The sequence below is a fragment of the Anabrus simplex genome, chromosome 1 (genome assembly GCF_040414725.1).
Source record: "Anabrus simplex isolate iqAnaSimp1 chromosome 1, ASM4041472v1, whole genome shotgun sequence".
In the NCBI taxonomy this organism is placed as follows: domain Eukaryota; kingdom Metazoa; phylum Arthropoda; class Insecta; order Orthoptera; family Tettigoniidae; genus Anabrus; species Anabrus simplex.
Window position 1 is genome coordinate 705,375,090 of NC_090265.1, and position 19,408 is coordinate 705,394,497.

The 19,408-nt window shown below is 38.8% G+C and overlaps 1 protein-coding gene across 2 annotated transcripts in view; it reads left to right on the forward strand.

The window, feature by feature from the left end:
- The window catches only part of Syx6 (Syntaxin 6), a 346,153-nt gene extending 327,439 nt beyond the window's left edge, over positions 1-18,714 (forward strand). For both annotated transcript variants that reach the window (XM_067146103.2, XM_068227429.1), the window contains 3 exons: positions 1,967-2,199; positions 16,030-16,124; positions 18,370-18,714. In XM_067146103.2, coding sequence (XP_067002204.1) covers positions 1,967-2,199; positions 16,030-16,124; positions 18,370-18,446 — 405 coding nt within the window. In that variant the 3' untranslated portion in view covers positions 18,447-18,714. The remainder of the gene's footprint in view (positions 1-1,966; positions 2,200-16,029; positions 16,125-18,369) is intronic.
- Positions 18,715-19,408: the final 694 nt, after the last annotated feature.

Consider the following 19,408-nt stretch of genomic DNA (forward strand, 5'->3'; position numbering starts at 1 on the left):
GTATATTATTAGTACCGGCAATTTATTTTTTAGATTTTAGGGGAAGCTGAAGAGGTATTGTACTCGTGTCCTCGTTCTGATGTGGTGTAGCTCTTTTCAGGCACATCCCTAATGGAAGTGAACTGCTGTACCAGCCCTACAGCAGTTCTTAAATTTTGGCAGTACTGGGAATCGAACCCGGGCCTCCGAGGATGGTAGCTAGTAATCTTAACCTTTACGCTACGGAGGCAGACACAGGCTCACAAAGAAAGCTTTAAACTCAGCCCTATCAATGAAAAATCACAGTTTGTTAAAAGAAGTCAGTGAAGACCTAAATTAGATTGGCATTGATTATGAAACCATTCAAGATAGACTAAAATTCAGAGCCTTAATTCACAAACACAAATTTTCTCTGAAACCCACCTGACTAAATATAGGATGGACTGAACAGTGTAAAAAGGAACACAGCGAGAGCATGAAGAGATATTGGGAAGAGGAGAAGAAAAAACAAAATGTACTAATAAGTTCAGATGCTCTCCTTGGGCGTAACGAATAAAAAAATTAATAATAATAATAATAATAATAATAATAATAATTAATGGCCGAAACCATCAGGTTGCGGGTGGCTTGCATGCCAGTTTCGACCTTCAGTTTCCTGCCATTTAGCAGTGAAGTGCAGCTCTAATGAAAGGTTTGTAAGGCTCAGTTAATTTTGTCGTGTGTACATAAAATGTCACCAGAGATCTTCATCATGCCAGCAACTTTGGTACGGAGGACCAAGAATTTTGCCCATCCTCGACACGGATCGATTTGGCGAACTAATAGTTATCGCGGGCGAGATCGGGGAGTGGGAGTGAAAATGGCATGGGATTGTGAGTCGCACACTGTGCTCCTGATCCATCGAGACACTTCACGCAGATCCGTTAGTGTGTGTGAACTTTCAACTTGCTGATAGTTATTTCTGTAGTGTGCTGTGAGCAGCGGTGATTGGGTGGGGGGGGACTCACCCCACTTTGCGAAGAAAAAATTACATTTTTATTCCATTTTAGCCACCTATAAGTAAGAAATATAAATAAAAATTGTACAAAACCTGTTGTCCTATCACCTAATTCTTTCTTTTCATTTATTTAAAATGCCATTCGACGTAGTTAAGCGATTCGTGCTGCGCCACAACAAGTAGTGGAGACTCGCTCAGAAGCGTGGAGAAACGCGATTACTATCTGATGGCGCACTAAATGAGTTTTGTATGCGGGGAAATGCATGTGTTGCTGCATGCCTGAGAGGGGAGGAACGTTCACATCGCCAGTTACTACGGAAGTGTTCAAATCGGCACCTGGTGACTACTTTAGGGTGACAAGGCGTCATTACGCTCCCAATAGCTCAGCAGTAGTTAATCCCTCCACTACCTTCCTTCCCCTACTTTCCCCTCCAAGCTCGTGGCTTCACGCAGGTTTGCACCATCAGATAGTAATCGCACTTGTAGCATGTGCTATGAGAAAGGGAAACAGGCATATTTTGGTCAATGTCATGGAGAATGAGGTATAATCCATTCTCTTTAGTGTCGGTTTGTTACTTAGTGTGTAGTCAAATACTAAATTTAATTATATAATCACGGCGTACTTCTATTTCATTGTAATACATGTGTAATTATGGTTCCCTTGGTGAAAGTTGTATTGTATTTTATTGAATCAAAATCTCAAAAAAAAAAAAAAAAAAAAAAAAAAGATATTACCGCTCTTAAGCTGGTAAACTGTCAACCTTTACTTCTCTATCGAAATTCGCTAAGAGAGCATAAAAAACTTACCCTATTGTAGCATTATTTTTCAGTTTTATCGCCCCCCCCCCCCCTCCTCCTCCTCCTCCTCCTCCTCCACTATATCCCCTAGAACTCCGGTACTTTTTGTGGTCTGTACATTTTTTGCCCCATTTCTAATTCCCAGTCGCAACTACTGTGTGTTGTACACTGAATGTTCCTGTGTTTTGTCAGCCCCTGTTGGAGAGTAGCCCTGCTCGCGTACCCACCACCCATGGCACCACCAAGTACTCCAAGCTGGAGAACGAACTGGACAGCCCCAACCGACAGTTCCTGGACGATACTCTGCAACAGCAGAATCACATGATGCGCGTTCAAGACGAGCAGCTCGACATCATCAGCGACTCCGTCGGAACCCTCAAGACTGTGTCGCGTCAGATCGGCAGCGAGCTGGAAGAGCAGGCTGTGTGAGTATTTTCATTATATCACTTTTATATTTACGATTGAATTAGTACTTAAAAATACACGCAATACGCTTTCTCCATTCTGCAATTGACTTGCGAATTTTTTTTTTTTTTTTTCTGGTGCCGCCTTCTCACAGAAGGTTATTTATTACTTACTAGCTGTAGTTCCCATCGTTGACAGGACAGTAATATAGGATGTGCAAAGTTATCTAACTCCCTAGCTACTTTCCGCCAATATTCAGGCAGGCTGTTTTACTCGGGACGCAGCAGTAATCCCATCTATCGGAGATGACGGGCAGCAGAAGACAAATCACATCACAACAATGGTCAGTGTAATATTATGAAATCTGATATTATGCCAAACTATATTATGGAACACCGTTAACATTTTTTTGGAATAATATAAATAGCATAAGGTAATTCCGCTAAAGTTGCCGCACTTTTTTTATATCTTTTGTTCTATCTCGGTAGATTTACTTTAAAAATTGTTGCAAATTGGTATAGCATAATTTGAAAATACTAATTTTGCATCAGAGATGAACAAAACATGAAAATAAGTGGGAAACAAAGGAAAGAACAACAGAATTGCTGCATCAGCGGCGTCTCTCCCTGGAACCCAACATAGATGCCGACTTTGCTCGGGAGAGATGCTGCAAATAAAAATAATTGATAACAAAGTCAAATTTAAGCTAATTTCTTCAACTTCGATATAACTGAACATTAGAACATACTAAAAGACAATTATATCTATATAATTTAATCATTCAATGCTGACAGAATCTAACTCATTATTTACATCATTAAATTAATCTTATTTTAATTTCGACTTACTATGAATGTGCAATGGATTCTTCCCTGTGCTATATAAAGAAAACATGAAAATCATCACGAATATAATTCTGTCCTGACAGCAATTTATTTTTGTTTGAAAACATGCCTGAGATAGAATTCTTGAATCAAAAACTGATGTTTATCCTCTTACAAGGCACGAATTTATACAGATTGTTTCTTAACACTTTGTTCTCTAGCACATTTCCTGCCACATTCTACGCATCTGTTGTTTTTATGTAGAGCAAGATTCGTGGAGCCACTGGTTGCAACTCAAACACTGGGCATAGTGATCCTTTTTATTAAAATATTAATTTGATTTGGGTGACAGCTATACCTGCTGGACCCAGTGCGCCTTTTTCCAGATATCCTGAATCTATTCTTCGTTTCAGTGTTTGTGCCGGAATTTCATACTTTCTTCCTGCCTCCCTGAACAGTATTTCCTATGTTTTCAGTCTTTCAACTGCCTCTCTTAAATTTTTTCTGTCCACTGACGAGTGAGCTCTTTTGACAGTGTCTTTTTATACTGAGTAGGCATGTCATAATTGTTTATTTTTGAAAATAATAGAATGTAATAAGTACTCGCAAAAAAAAGGCATTGAGGACCAAGTAAGGATAGGGTACAAGAAAGAAAACATCGCTATCAACTGCTTAGAATTCGCTGATGATCTTGTGTTGCTGTCAGAGAACATCGAATCAGATATAATGCAAGTTTACAATTTCTGGAAGAGATAAGTCAAACCCGGCCTGCAGATATCGTCTGAAAAGGCCCGTTTCATGACCAACCTTAAAGAAGCCCGGAGATACTTAATGACATCACAGGGAAATAGGATAAAGTTGGTATATTCAAGTACCGTGGTGAGAAACTACAGTCTAATGGGCTCGATAAGGAAGGAAACCGCGAGAGAGCCAGAAACACGGAGCTTGCATTCCACCTTATGAGAAACACTTGCAATAAGAAAGCGATTGCTATTAGGGCTAAACTACGACACTATCAGACAGTAATCCAACCTGAGTGCTTGTAATTGCTTCAGAATGCCTAGGATTAACAACCAGAAAAGACATTGAATAAATCGAGAAGGAAAGAAAGATTTTAAGAAAAATTCTCGGACCAAAAAATTTGCTGACACATAGACTACCAATTAATCAGTAACAAAGAAGTATATAAAACATGATGTAAGAGTTCAGATGTAATACGCAAACGAAGGATTAAATTCTTTGGACATACCCGACATGCCCAACGACAGACTCGCTAAGAAATGTCTACTATTTCAACAAACCCAATAGGAAAGGCAACTCTTATGACAAATGGTTTGTTAACACCAAGAAGAATCTGCAAGAAATGAACACCATGGTTTAAGACATCCATAACAGAACCACTTTCAAGAACAAGAATCATCTGAGGGGTTCCTAGAGCCAGAAACAGTGACCACGAAGAAACAACATTGGACGGCTGAAAAGAAAGAAGCTGTAAGCAAAAGAATGAAGGAATACTGGCGCCAAAGAAAACTAAAATCATGAAGAGTTTTTTACGTGGCCTATAGTTGGCCAAAATCGATTATGAATGAACAATAATGTTAACAGTGAAAGCAGTAAAAATAAGTTGTGTATCTTAGAATCGTGAGACAATAAATTTTCGAATAAAATACCGGTACCCTCTGAATAGGATTGAACGTTTCCAGATCGCTTTTATAATGTGATAACAATGAAGCATTTCTGCCGGATTGTTGTGCGGCAACTCTTCCAACTATCAGGTAGAGACGCTGCACCCTCCTGTTGTCGTACTTCAAGGCTAACATAGCCGAAAATCCGCTTACTGTCAACTGCAGTTATGCTTCTGACTTCTACTGTACTAAACACGGCTGATTTAAGCATTTGAAACCAACTTAATATACAATAAATGAACACAAGGAAAAACTTTTTCAGGAGGAAACATGTACTCACCTCAAGATATCGGCTATAATTGGCGTAATATACGAGCAACTTTCATCAAACCCGCAGACAGTAGTTCTTCCTGAGAAACTGAAAAACCGTACACACTGCCATCTAGCTGTAACGATGGGAACCTTTGGCTACAGTGTATGCGGCATATGTACCGGATTTACCTTAGAAGCCATCAAGATGACTGCAAATGTGTCAGTCGTAAACTCTGTACCGGGCAGATCTCAGGACAACAGCCTCTGTCGATGCTGTCAGAGAGAGACAGAACACTTTTAAAGCTGAAAATAAAGGAGATTTGAAAACCAGAAGACTATTTGAAACGACCTTAGTTAATTACGATGGCTTTAAATAAAGTATTGGCAACGTAGTCCAGACACTCGCAGGAGATCGGGCATGCGCAAATAGGATATGGGCACTGTTGTCGATGTGTAGTGTGCATTTTACGGGCATCCAGTTGGGAGTGTTGTTTGCTGTGTGGCGTTGAAGTGAAGAGTGACGATTTCACCGCTCTAAAGCATGTTTTCAAAAGGCGATTAGCGTTCGCGGATTAAAATCGAGGTTGCCCGTGGCAAAAATGCATCAGAATGTTAAAGAGTATTACGTGAAATCTATGGCGAGAATGCATTATCGTATAGGACGGTTGCACGATGGGTCAAGGCGTTTCGTGCGGGTCAGAATGAGACTGCGGATTTGCAACTCACAGGTCGGCCGTCCATTCATCATGATCAGGACATCGCGACTGGTCTCTTTTCCTTAGACCATCGATGGACTCTCCGATAATTATCCTTAGAGGTTGATCTGTCATCAAGCGGTGTGGCACATACTGACGAAATGTCTTAACATGAGGAAAACTGCGTCCCATTGTGTTCCACATCAACTCACCGATGTACGAAAATGGCACCGGTATGCACTGGCTGGCATCCATGTGGACAGATACCCCAACGACGGAGACGCATTTCTGCAGCGTATTGTCGCCATTGATGAGACGTAGCCTACGAGCCTACGAGCCTGAATTAAAGCGTCAGTCGAATGATTGGGGTCGCCCAGGTTCGCCACGTCCACAGAAATTCCGACAGAATCCCAGTCGGGTGAAGCTTATGCTGATTGTAGCATACGACTACAAGAGTGTTATTCTTACGCATACTGTGGCTGAGGGACAAACCGTCAACTGTGATTGCTATTGCCGTTTTCTGGAGCGACTTGTGCGTCTGACTATGTGGCGCAAAATATGAATTGGCGTATGGCTTTTAGTGTCGGGAGTGTCCGGCTTGCTAGGTGCAGGTTTCTTAATTAACTCCCGTAGGCGACCTGCGCGTCGTGATGAGGATGAAATGATGACGACACATACACCCAGCCCCCGTGTTAGCGGAATTAACCAGTTATGGTTATGGTTACAGTTGCCGGCCCTGCCGTAATCGAACGCGGGACCTCTGTGACCAAAGGCCAACACACTAACCATTTAGTCCTGGAGCCGGATTATGGGGTGTAAATGACCACGTTCATTGCGAGACGATCGCCCTGTCTAGTTGCATGACAGCACAGGTTGGAACACCCTCCGTACTCGCCAAACATGAGTCCTTGTCACTTCCGAACTTGAAGGAACCCTTCCGAGGCCGCCGATTTCCTGACGTGGCATCTGTACTTAGCGCAGTAGAGCGCTCCGTCGCTGTCATCAACAGAACGCCTGGCAACGATCTCCAACGGCTTCCCGACGTTTAGCGAAAGGTCTTTGCGGGTGACTAAGTTGAAGGAATGTAATGCAATTGTACTTGTTGGTCCATTAAATATTGCGCTCTATCGATATTGTCACTACTTTATTTACAGCCCTCGTAGATATACATTGCAACTGCATAGATGCATTACGAAGATATACAACATTAACAGCCCATTATGTTTTTAGATACATGTCTTACAACCACATGCAAGAGCGAGGAAAGCTATTCATAAACGTCTGATCGGAACTGGAACCTCAGAAACACAACAACCGAATATAGACGTTTTATCGTAAGTTGTCGGACTATGGAATTTGCTGTCGATTATCGATAAAATATCGAGTTTGATTCCTGTGTTATAGTTCAGGTATTTTGCGCGTAATTTAAGAAACGCAGAAAAAGGTTACGGGAGACTTAAAAGAATAAGGCTAAAACGCGTGAGATGTTGTATCTCTAATTTGATACCAGGACCTGGAGTAAAAAGTAATGACATTGTAAATACTACATTCCTCTTTTGAAAAGAGTAAAAATTGAGTTAAAATAGTTAGTACTTTGTACACTATTAAATGTAATTTATTGAGCGTGTTCAAGGTAAACACCATTTTACTGCTTTCAGATACAGATACTTCTAGCCTTTATCGGCTATATTGAAGCATAGCACAAACCATGATAATACTGTCTAATTAGCTGGAAAGAAAATACCTCTCCGCGTCAGTAGATGATTTGAATATAGCAGTTGAAAATACATCTCTTACTCAGTTTGATTTAGAACTTGAAGGATATCCATTCCTTGGACATGCGTAACAATAATCAGTAAGGGACATTGCACGTAAAGTCGGGCAAAAAACTGCAAAAACGTACTTGTGTTTTTAATTAAATTAATTTAATTCATTTTCGACTCTGCTAATTTATAACTGTTAGGTTCTTTAATTGGTTTTTCAGGTATAATTCTGTTACCATATGTTTTCTTTTTCAGATAATGTATACATTTATTTATTCAAAATTAGTTTCGAAAGACTGAATAACCTAACAGTTAAGATTTAGAAAAGTTTAAAAATCTTGGCTATGTAATAGTTATTTACGCAAACACCGCGGAAAGTGATATTTCACGTTACGAGTGAGATTTCATACTACGTATAGTGAATTACTTAAATATTTAATGATAAACAATGTTGACTCGGAATCACGCAAATCATTCATGTTTGACTCCTCCATTGACGTTGTTATTGTTGTTGTATTGCTAAGAAAGATATGAGGTGTGTGTACATGGAGTTATGTGGTGATAAGCAACCATCAAAATGGGGATATTGGAAGTAGTGAACAGTCCACCGAGCTATCAGAATCGTAAACATGTTCATCCGGTCCTGGATTAATGAAGGTAATGCGAAATGTATCTCTGTCGGAAATGGATTAACCAATTCCAGGCCTATACGTTAGTCGACATGGGTATGGTGGCAGATTACTTGAGCTGAGAATACAGAGACTCCGGTTTTTTTGTGTAGATGAGTACGGAACAACGAACTAGAAACATGACTATAGAGTGGCTTTGCACCGCCATATTTGAATTCACTTGAACACCGCGTCTGCCATTTTTTTAAGCGATCGAAACAAATGGCGTGGTGATGAGGCAAGTACACAGGTCATGAGCGCCCATATGACAGTTTACAGCGGGGGGTGGGGAAGGGGGATATACCTAGGGGTATGTAGTCTTTTAAATATTTGGAAGATGAATGGCGACTTATATTCCGCGGTAGAATAACACCCACGGTATCCCTTGCCTGTTGGTTGGGGGCGGTATTACCACTTCTACGTTATACAGACTTTTAAATCATTATATTGAAAGAAAAATACCCGACTACATTACAATTTTCCTTTTCCTGAGAGCTAGAGGGAGGTCGCGGCCCCCTCTTGCCCCCGGGCTTGGGCGCCCTTGACACAGGCTGCAAGAATAAAGACCGTTCACAGTTTTCTTAATTAGGAAACTGCTCAAAGATGCATAATGACTTTTCAAAAGGGCATTATAATACAAAATATGCATACTTACTTATTGCGTAAAGACAGGAAATTAGCACATTTCCAGCAAATGCGTAAGACATCCCAATACATTGCCATTAAATACATTTAGCTCTCTACTTACAGAGAATGAAGATATGTAACAGAAACCCTTGAACAAAATAACATGACAACATGGAGAAATTATTCGTATAGTTTGGAATAATTGCATTAATACAATGTAATGAAATAGCCCATAATGAAATTATTACAATGATAGTAATAATAAAACAATACAGTACTATGGTGGAAATTGTTCATATCCCTTGAAGAATAATGATAATAATAAACACTGTAGTAAAAACAGAATGCCTGTGTACCAGCAAATGCCTATCGTTGAATTACAAGTTGGAGAAGCTGGAGATCCTAGAAAGAAGAATGCCGTACTACGGAAAATCTTGGGGCCCAATCCAGACTGAAGCCGGCTGGAAACTTCGGAACAATAATGAAATCTACAAAAATGTGGTGAACATTTCGGAGACCATGAAAAAGAGGTTATCATTTCTCGGGCGTTTGTATAAAATGGACAAAACCAGACGAACCTACAAAAGTTATTCGACTACCTGTGGAACGAGAAGACAGCGACGGCAGTTCGTAAAGATGTAGAGAAATCCAACGTCCAGGAAGTTAAGATGTTAAACAGGAAAACATTTCGGACCATGATTCAAAATTTGGAAGGGTTTCAAGTCGAAAGCCACGAACCTACTATGCTCGCGTAGCAGGGGGAGAGGTGATACTCCCACGTGGCGCGTCCCAGGTTGCGGATAGGGGGGTTCTAACCGGCTTGCCGGCGGACTTGAGGGAAATAAAATACCTCTCGCGGACCCAACACACAACCCCCTGTGGATGGGGGACGCCGACGAAGAATACACTCACAGTATCCCCTGCCTGTCGTAAGAGGCGACTAAAAGGGACGACCCAGGGATGATTGTCTTGGAACCATGAAACTACTTTTGATTTGTACCATCACGCGCGGAACGCCATGGGTCGCTTTTACTTGCGAGTAGTACCATTCTGTTAGGTACTGAATAGTTTTGTGATTCGTATCACTCAAGCGGGGTTCAGTGTGATTTTCCAGTACCCTTGAGTCGTACCCATGTGAGCAACACCACGGGTCTGGGCGTTGCCTGTGAGTTGTACCAATATATGAGCGACACCGTGGGTCTGCGTTGCCAGTGATTAGTACCCACTGTGTGTGGAACGCCACGGGAATGCCGGCGCCCGTGATTAGTACACCTAGGTGAGGAAACTCATCGGTTTGCATTGGCTATGAGTGGCGCCATTGTGTGAGAAACACCATAGGTCTGCGTTACCTTTACGACGTACAATACTTGTGAGTTGTACCTTAATGTTTGGAACACCGTGAGTTTACGCTACCTTTGATTAGTACCGCAGCTTGAGAAATATCATGGTTCTACTTTACTCGCGACATGTACGTTACTGAGGGGCCTTAGACCTGGTTTTTGGACCCCTTTAGACATCAAGCATAATCGATTCAGGACTGTGCTTTATAAGTGGTTCCTTGGTCAGTAATACTATTATTTACGACAGTTTTTTAGTCGGATCCACTGTTTTGTTTGTTTGTTTGTTTGTTTCTTGTTTTTTTTTTGGGGGGGGGGGTTCATGTCCATCCATTCATTTTCATGACATTTATATTTATTTTGGTCGGTGGATTTTTTTGAATTTTTTGTTGCTATTTCATTTCGTACCATTAGGGGCCGATGACCTCGATGTTAGGCCCTTTAAACAACAAGCATCATCATCATCAAGTCGAAAGAACTGATAAGACGAGAAGAGCCTGGACGGGTGAACAGAAGAAACGGCATAGTGCCCATACGAAGGAGTACTGGAGGAAGAGGACACTTCGAAAAGAAAAAACAAAAAAAATGTAGTTTGATCCTAAGTGGTCTCAATTCGCAAATAATAATAATAATAATAATAATAATAATAATAATAATAATAATAATAATAATAATAATAATAATAATAATAATAATAATAATGACGTACGGTCACCGGAAAGGTCTAGTGCAGGTCTTGAGAGTTGACGTCCTTCGGCGACCTGCGCATCTGTGGAGATAGGGTCTTCTCTATAGGTTAATGTCTTTTGTTGAAGATCGCACAAATACCCAGTCCCCGAGCCGAAATGATTAACCAATTGATATTAAAATCCCTAACCACAGTGCTGCAATCAGGTGGAGAAACAGTTCAACAATTCTGACAATCTGTGTTAACATTATGGTAAAGTGGAGTTAAACCAGTCAGAGACGATTTGTAATAAAACGGCGAAATTATTCAAACTCCTGAAAGAAGTAAGAGGTATGGATGGTGTGGTGGATCAGAGAGAGAAAGATAATGAAAATCCTTGTTTATTTTGTGGAGAAACAATGGAAGAGGCACATCTATTGAGAGTATGTAGGGGGAACTGATGCTCTTATTTAAATTTTCAAATAGTGAATATAAAACAAACAAAAAATAGAGAGAAAGAATTCTATACATTTGTTAAATAAAGAGTGGATTACACCAGGAAGAATAGCAAAATTTGTTTGTATTTTAAAAGACAAAAGGAAGTGAAGAACGTGCGAACTTAAAGAATTAAGGGTAAGATACATGCTGATTCTATAATAATATGTAACATTGTACTACCTCTAGGACAAGAAGAAACTTAAAAGAAAACGGGGATGATAATTTGTGGAATGATTTCAACCAACTAACAACTACCTATTTTTATTGGATCGGTCAAATCTGGCCAGGAAAATTGCCAGAAGCTGAATCCGGGCCTCTTAGACTTATAAACAGAGTGAAAGAGGCACGTCCCAAAAATAACAAAATAATGCAGATCTAGGGATAATTAAATGAAACACATTTATTGATATAAGCAGGTAAGGAATCGGTCCAAGACTGGCATAAAATAATAAATAAATAGGGATGTGGGAAGTCAGTTACTCAAATTAATGATGTACAACAACGGTCCATTGAAAAGGAGTGTTACACATTCTTGTATTTCTTTTATACGCTTCAAGAAAGCATGGTAGAGGAATCAGTTCAGTGATATTTCTCTTGCCACACAGTAAGCACAGCACTTAACATCAGATTCAAAGCATTTCCCTCTTGAAATAGGAAAAATAATTATCCCAAGGTACATCATCAGAATCTCAACTCGGTTCGTTTTATACAACAAAATCCCCACGGAGATTAAAACCCCAATAAAATCAAAGATGCCAGTAAAATCAAGACCGGCTAAAAAGACCTTTCATGGAACATAATTGAGTAAAGAAAAAGGTTGCCATAGCTACCAGAAATAAACAAACACATGGCAGAAAGGCGTAAAAATGAGGTTAAAATCCAAAACAAGCAGATAAATTGGCTAGGAAGGCCATAAATGAAAGTAAGACTAAATGAGAACAATGATGATAATAATAAATAATAGCTAGATACTGAAAAGTAGCATAGGCCCGGTAATCACACCACACTAACGCACACACAGAGACCAGCATATGAAGTATAAAGTACGGTACTATAGTACATACGACGATAAGAATCGTGCAGTATAAAATGCTTCTGTTAACGGATCATGAGTTTGATCAGAAAGCACAGATCAGAAACCTGGATTGCCGCAAAAGGGGCATGGCATGCCAGTCCAAACACACAATGTAAACAACTTACTCGCTGCATAACACGTATTCATATCGTGCAGAAAGACGAACATGAATCATACAGTATCAGCGATAAAACACAATGTAGAGCACAAACTCGAGCCGAGACATTGAAGGTAAAGAAGAATTAAAAGGTCTCCAACCAAACACAGCAAGCAAACCATCACGTACAAAAACAATCGGGCCGATGCTACCTTTCGCACGTAGCCAAAATGAACACATATAAGCAGATATGTAAAGGAAGGGAGGTAACGGAAAATAAGTCTGCAACAAGATATAAAAGAAATAACACACAAAACTAGAGACCTCCTTATAAACAGGCAAACCTATGGCAAACCAAGAATGATAGGAACAAACATTTCAAACCGTGAATTATAGGAACGAACATTACCTTGAGAAGAAGTATTCATAATTCCGACTCCAATCTCTGAGAGTCCTACAGAATATATCTTTTTTAAACGTTTATAATACCTTCAGTAAGAGATGAAAGCTACATCGCAAAACACCGTCTCCATCTTATTATTCTTTCTCAACGTCGGACGCTCAAAGATCACACAACATGCAGATATGATAGAAAGAAATGCTTTGGCGATCCTCATGGCATGAGCTGCCATCTGTCTAAATAGGGATAAATTACATATCGGGTACGGCATTCATGATGCCAAGCAGTCATGACAGACAGACAAAGGCATTGCATAAAATGCAGTATCATAAGGTAAGAAGGTTATGAGGTGTGGTTTAGAATATGAACATTATTATTAGCTTTAAGTATAATACTGTATTTAATGTAGTGATAGTCAAATAATTGTAAGAAGGATGATTTAATGAATATATCGAATAAATTAATTGCAATAAACGAATGCTGTCTGCCCAGTTTCAGGCGATCTGGAACAAGGGGATGGGAGTATTCTATTCTATTCTATAATAAAGCAGTGTGGAGAAAGTCATGCGAGAATGGGTTAAGAAATGTCATTCAGACATCAAGATAGGCAGAAATATTAAACTTAATTGCCTGGCATTCGCAAACGATCTTGCATTACTAGCAAGCAGTGTGGAAGGAGCTAAATTTCAAATTGGAGAACTCTAGAAAATTGTTGCAAAAATTGTACTACAAATCTTGTTTGAAAAGAGTGAAATGATGCCAACCTTTAGAATTTAAACACCAGCCATTCACCTCAACAGTGCAAACAAATTCAGATTGTGAATAAATTCAAATATCTTGGGGAAATTATAACCTGGAACACAAAAGAGAAAACTGCACAGTAAATCACCTGGCCAACTTATAAAATTGAAATACTCTCCATGAATGCTAAATTTTGACATTACAATACAGTTGTAAAACCTGAAGCAACTTACGCTAGTGAAACATTCTTCAAGTTGAACACTAAAATCAACAACCAATAAATTGCAGGGCAATCATCAATAAGAAACACCAAGTTGATGGCCAGTGGAGATTATTACTTAATGAAGTGGTATATTGCAAAAGCGAATCAATAATATATACAATGTTGAAAAGGAGATTTTTTTTTTTTTTTTTTTTTTTTTTTTGTCTTATATTCAGACTGCCAGAAACCCCACCAGTGAATTAGTTATTTAGTTACTTTTGGAAAAACAAAACAAAGAGCACCTGGTTCACAGAGATCATATGATTTAGAAGAAGGCTCCTAATTGAAGGCAGAGAAGAGAAGGGAATTCTAAGGAAAACACTTGCGATTCAAACTCGTAACATTTGAACGAAGGAAGTACACATTGCTGACAACCGAAGGGCAGCCAGGTCCGACAGAATAAAGTAGTTTTGGGAGAAATAAATAATACCTGTGAAGAACTGGGATTGGTGAAGACAGGAGTGTCTGAAGATGTGGAGATTGTCCTTGTCCTTCTGTGTTTCCCTGCTGTCCACGTCTCCTCTTTCTACTTTCCCTCATTCCCACTCTGACCTGCCATTCTGTTTATCCTATTATGCATTCATTTTCATGTTGCTCTCTGTCTATATTTTATAACTAGCTTTACGCGTGTCTTCACTCGTGTGGATTTCGTAATTTGATAAAAGTAATTGTTTCTCTGTACTGCACTAAGACATCATCTTAAAATCCCTACAGTATAATAACTCCCCAAAAATTTGAGTTTCCTTTACCCCAGAACCTCTTTGTTGTCAGATGGACAGTAGGCATTGGTATGATGATAAACGGGGATAAGTCAGGTTGTGAGTTTCACAAATAGAAAAAGTCCTCTCAGTTTTAATTCTGCATTGATGGGGAGAAAGTTCCTTTTGGGGATCATTGTAAGTACCTAGGAGTTATTATAAGAAAAGATCTTTATTGGGGTAATTACATAAATATGATTGTAAATAAAGCATACAGATCTCTGCACATGGTTATGAGGGTATTTAGGGGTTGTAGTAAAGATGTAAAGGAGAGGGCATACAAGTCTCTGGTAAGATCCTAAACAGAGTATGGTTCCAGTGTATGGGACCCTCACCAGGATTACTTGATTCATGAATTGGAAAAAATCCAAAGAAAAGCAGCTTGATTTGTTCTGGGTGATTTCTGATAAAAGAGTAGCCTTACAAAAATGTTGCAAAGTTTGGGCTGGGAAGACTTGGTAGAAAGAAAATGAGCTGCCCAACTAAGTGGTATGTTCCGAGCTGTCAGTGGAGAGATGGTGTGGAATGACATCAGTAGACGAATAAGTTTGAGTGGTGTCTTCAAAAGTAGGAAAGATCACAATATGAAGATAAAGCTGGAATTCAAGAGGACAAATTGGGGCAAATATTAGTTTATAGGAAGGGGAGTTATGGATTGGAATAACTTACCAGGGGAGATGTTCAATAAATTTCCAGTTTCTCTGCAGTCATTTAAGAAAAGGTTAGGAAAACAACAGATAGGGTGACTGCCCTAAATGCAGATCAGTAATGATTAATCGTTTGTCTTAGACTATCGCCATTGCGACCAGTGTCATATCTCATCATATATATCACCACAATTGTGGTATTGCCTTTTGGGGCTAAGATGACCAGGTTAACTGGCAGACCTAATTCTGGAACATGACATAGAACTGTACATGTGAGAAACAGTCCTCTTTAAGTCGGAAACAACAAAAAAAGTTCATTTTTTTTAGGGAGATTCCAAATACCAGTTTTCACGTCTGTAATATCACCAGGTTTTGAGATATAAGTATCCTCATAAAAGGAAATCAACCTATTTTTTCAGTCCTTTTCACTCCCCTTAAATGGATTTTCCAAAACAAAAAGTGTGTGTTTCTTTATTTTTAAAGGAGATTCCACGTACCAACTTTCATGTCTATAACATATGCAATTTTTAAGATATAAGTATGCCCATTAAAGGATTCAAACCCTTTTTCAGTCCTTTTCATGCTCTTGCCCCTGTGAATTTTCCAAAAACAAAGAAATACGTGTTTCTTCATTTTTATAGGAGATTCATATACCAATTTTCACGTCTTTAAACTGTTAAGTATTTGAAATATATATACATCATTTTAAAAATTCACCCCCTGCCCATTTTCACCCCCTTAGCGAGGGAGTATCCAAAAATCCTCCCTTAGCGAGCACCTACACTGTAATATAGATGTATCCCCAAAATCCCTGTGTACCAGTGGTCTCTTAAATCTGGTGTAATTTTTTTCAGGATGTTGGATGACTTTGGAAATGAACTAGAGACCACAGAATCTAAATTGGATACAACAATGAAGAAAGTAGCAAAGGTGCTACATATGTCTAATGGTAAGTATTTCTATCAGTAGTGCGTTTATTTCTCTTATAGTAGGATGGGTTGTACCAGTCAACACTCTGGGCAGTAGATGCTTGTACAGAACACTAAAGCCGAGTTTACACGGGGACAGTACGCAGGACAAGGCAATACTGTACTGTACTGTGTTCCGCAAACAGCTCATCAGTTGCACAGGACAAGACAATGTTCATACTTCAGCAAAACATATCCAAATAAATTTAAGAAAATTATTACGTATCTTGTATGCAGAAGTATTTGATATAGTAGGAGATGAATTAACCAAAAATAATAAAAGGCTGTGGATACAGAAATGAATGGAATGCAGTTCTTCTTTAGGATAATCTCTTTTATTATTGAAGGAATTAGAAGAAGATCCTCGATAATACAAAATGTGTATAAGGATGTCAATAGAATATTTTTTTAACTTTCAAACCACAGTATTGTTTACTTCTGTCAAGTACAGTGCATTGATCTAAGGCTTTTCATTCTCTTTTTCATTCCTTACAATCTAAATCTAATAGCCATGCCTTCTATATTTTTTCCGATCGTGTTGTTGCAACATTGTTCTTCGTATATTCCCCACAGGCATTCATGTTATCTACGAACATATTTAAGACATAATCCTACTTTGGTGGCATTTTAACGAACACTTGTTCTCATATCCTGCCTTTAGTTTCGCATTGTTTTGTCCCAAGCACGTTCACCCAAGGTCAGGACAGTAGGAGCGATGGTGGGGAGAAGACATTGTTCTGACAGGAAGCGAGGCTAACTCGCAAGACAGTAGCTTAGTATTGTCCTGTCCTCGGACTGCTCATGTACATGAGGAAAATATTGTCTTGTTCTGTTGTATTGTTCAGTCTGTTGTCTCCATGTAAACTCTGTTTTAGGTAGTATGCGCCCAGAAATTGGATCGTCTGGTATCTGTAAAAGGTAACTTCAAACCTTTCTGGTTACGGTACCTATGACTATCCTGTGAATTTCATGCTTATTTCATGTAGAAGATCATAACAGATTTAGGGTAAGTCAGGAATGAAATTCACAAACGCTTAATAAATATTATCATTAAGAAGTGTTAATAGAGGGTGGTTGCCCACTTGTACTTCTTCTTAAAACAATAATCACCAGCACCACTCTTCTATGTTCTGCACGCAGAGGACTAAGAGTTTTGTTTGTTGTATTCCAGATAGGCAATAATAACTTAACAATAATAACTTAACAATAATTAAACTTATGCAGTAATGATCCGCCTTTTCAATACTACATTGTGTAATGTTTACATTACATTTTTAGTTGAGGAACTAGTTTTGGCCTTGGCTGGCCATCATTAGCCATAATACAAAACTGTACAAACACATCTAATAACTAAAATAAATGTACAATCATACACAAATGACTTTAAAAGCATCTGGAGATCCTAAAATGAACTACGTGCACAACATGTAAAATATAAGATGAAATTAAAATAAGGCTCTTGGCGAAATATAAAATTATTGGATGCATTGTATCATGTTAAAATGTTTCATTAGGATTCCTGTTAAAATGTTTTGAAAACACTGAAAAAGTTCCTCTATTGGAAGTTGTCACATGGTTGAGTAAAGGACAGCACACAAAGATAACGAAGATAATGATCCAGTCTCAACTCCTCACCGTTAGTATGAGGCACACACAACAGAAGGCCATGCACCACATGCCGTAAAAAAAAAATTAACTTCATGGACACTGCATTGAATTGCGAATCTCTACCAGCTGTAATCTAAGAACGTGCCAGCTATTCAAACATTTCTTCATGTGCCGTCCTTGACTGAGCCTTTTGACAACTTCCAATAGAGGAAGTGTTTTCAAGACATTTTAATAGGAAGCACTAATAAAACATTTTAACATGATACAATGCATCTAAAGATTTTAGATCTTACTAAGAGCCTTATTTTAATTTCATCTTATATCTTACGTGTTGTGCACATAGTTCACTTCATGATCATCTGATGTTTTAAATACCTCTTATCATCATTTTTGTGTGTTTGTACATTTGTTTTACTTATTAGATGTGTTTTTACAGTTTTGTATTATTGCTGATGATGGCCAGCCAAGGCTGAAACTAATTCCTCGACTAAAAATGTGATGTAAACATTACATAATACGGTATTGAAAAGGTGGACTATTAAGACATAAGTTTAGTTATTATTGTAATCACAATTCAATATGGTTCAAAAACATGAAGTTTATATCCTATGATTCCAGATCGGCGGCAGTGGATTGCCATCGGTGTCCTGTCTGGGATCATGGTCATTGTGATCATCCTGTTCATCATCACCTGAAGCAGCCATCGACCGTGGTCTCGCGAGTGTTGTGGCAGAGGTGAACGTGTGACTGGTGGGACCTCACTGCTGAATGGAATTGATGACAGACAAACTGCTCCCTGTGTAATATATGTGGGTGCTTCTATCTCGTGTTAGTGTATTTATATTATTATTAGAGATTATTTTTTTAGTAGCAGTGTTTTGCTTGATGAACGGAACTTTTTGTTATAGCTGTTATGTGTTTCTTTATACATGGGAATTTAGTCCAAATAATAATAATAATAATGTGTTGTATCATAATCTTTTAACTCCTTGATATTTCATGTAATTAGCGTTAATGAACTTTGAACTTTGTTGCCATCTATAGATCAGGAATGGCTCTTCTTTTCTAACAGATTTGTATTCAGAATCAGAATACGACCTCGTTTACATTTGCCTGCAAGTGTCTTCTATAGATTATATAGGTTTGTTCTCTCATCATCATCATCATCATCATCATCATCCTCATCAAATTCCTTTTTTCTAGCTGTAGGCAGATGGGGACATTTGTGGCACCTTTCCATCTTCCTCTATCAACTTTCACTAGGTAAGTGTATGTTCAATTTGTTATCCTGGAAGGGGTTTCTAAGATGGTTCTCCTCATTGTGATGTACTGTCTTGGCAAATGAGTAAATCTTTTTCCATGAATGCACTTCAGAGATGTCTTCATCCAACAACTTTGGAGCAGGCTTCTGATACCCTATTCAGTCACCATAATACTGTACATGTGCATCTTCAAACACTGATCTTCCGATTCCTTTTCACCAACTTTGATGATTGGTCAGTGTCCCACTTCGTTCTTCTGAAGGACTCCGAGGCTGGACATCAGCATGTGCTCGTGTACCTTTCCCTTTCTTCTTTCTCAGGAGGGCTCTGGAAAAAAAAAAATGGGGCTATCACTCTTTTTTGTCGTATTGTTATATTTCTTCTATGAATGTGGT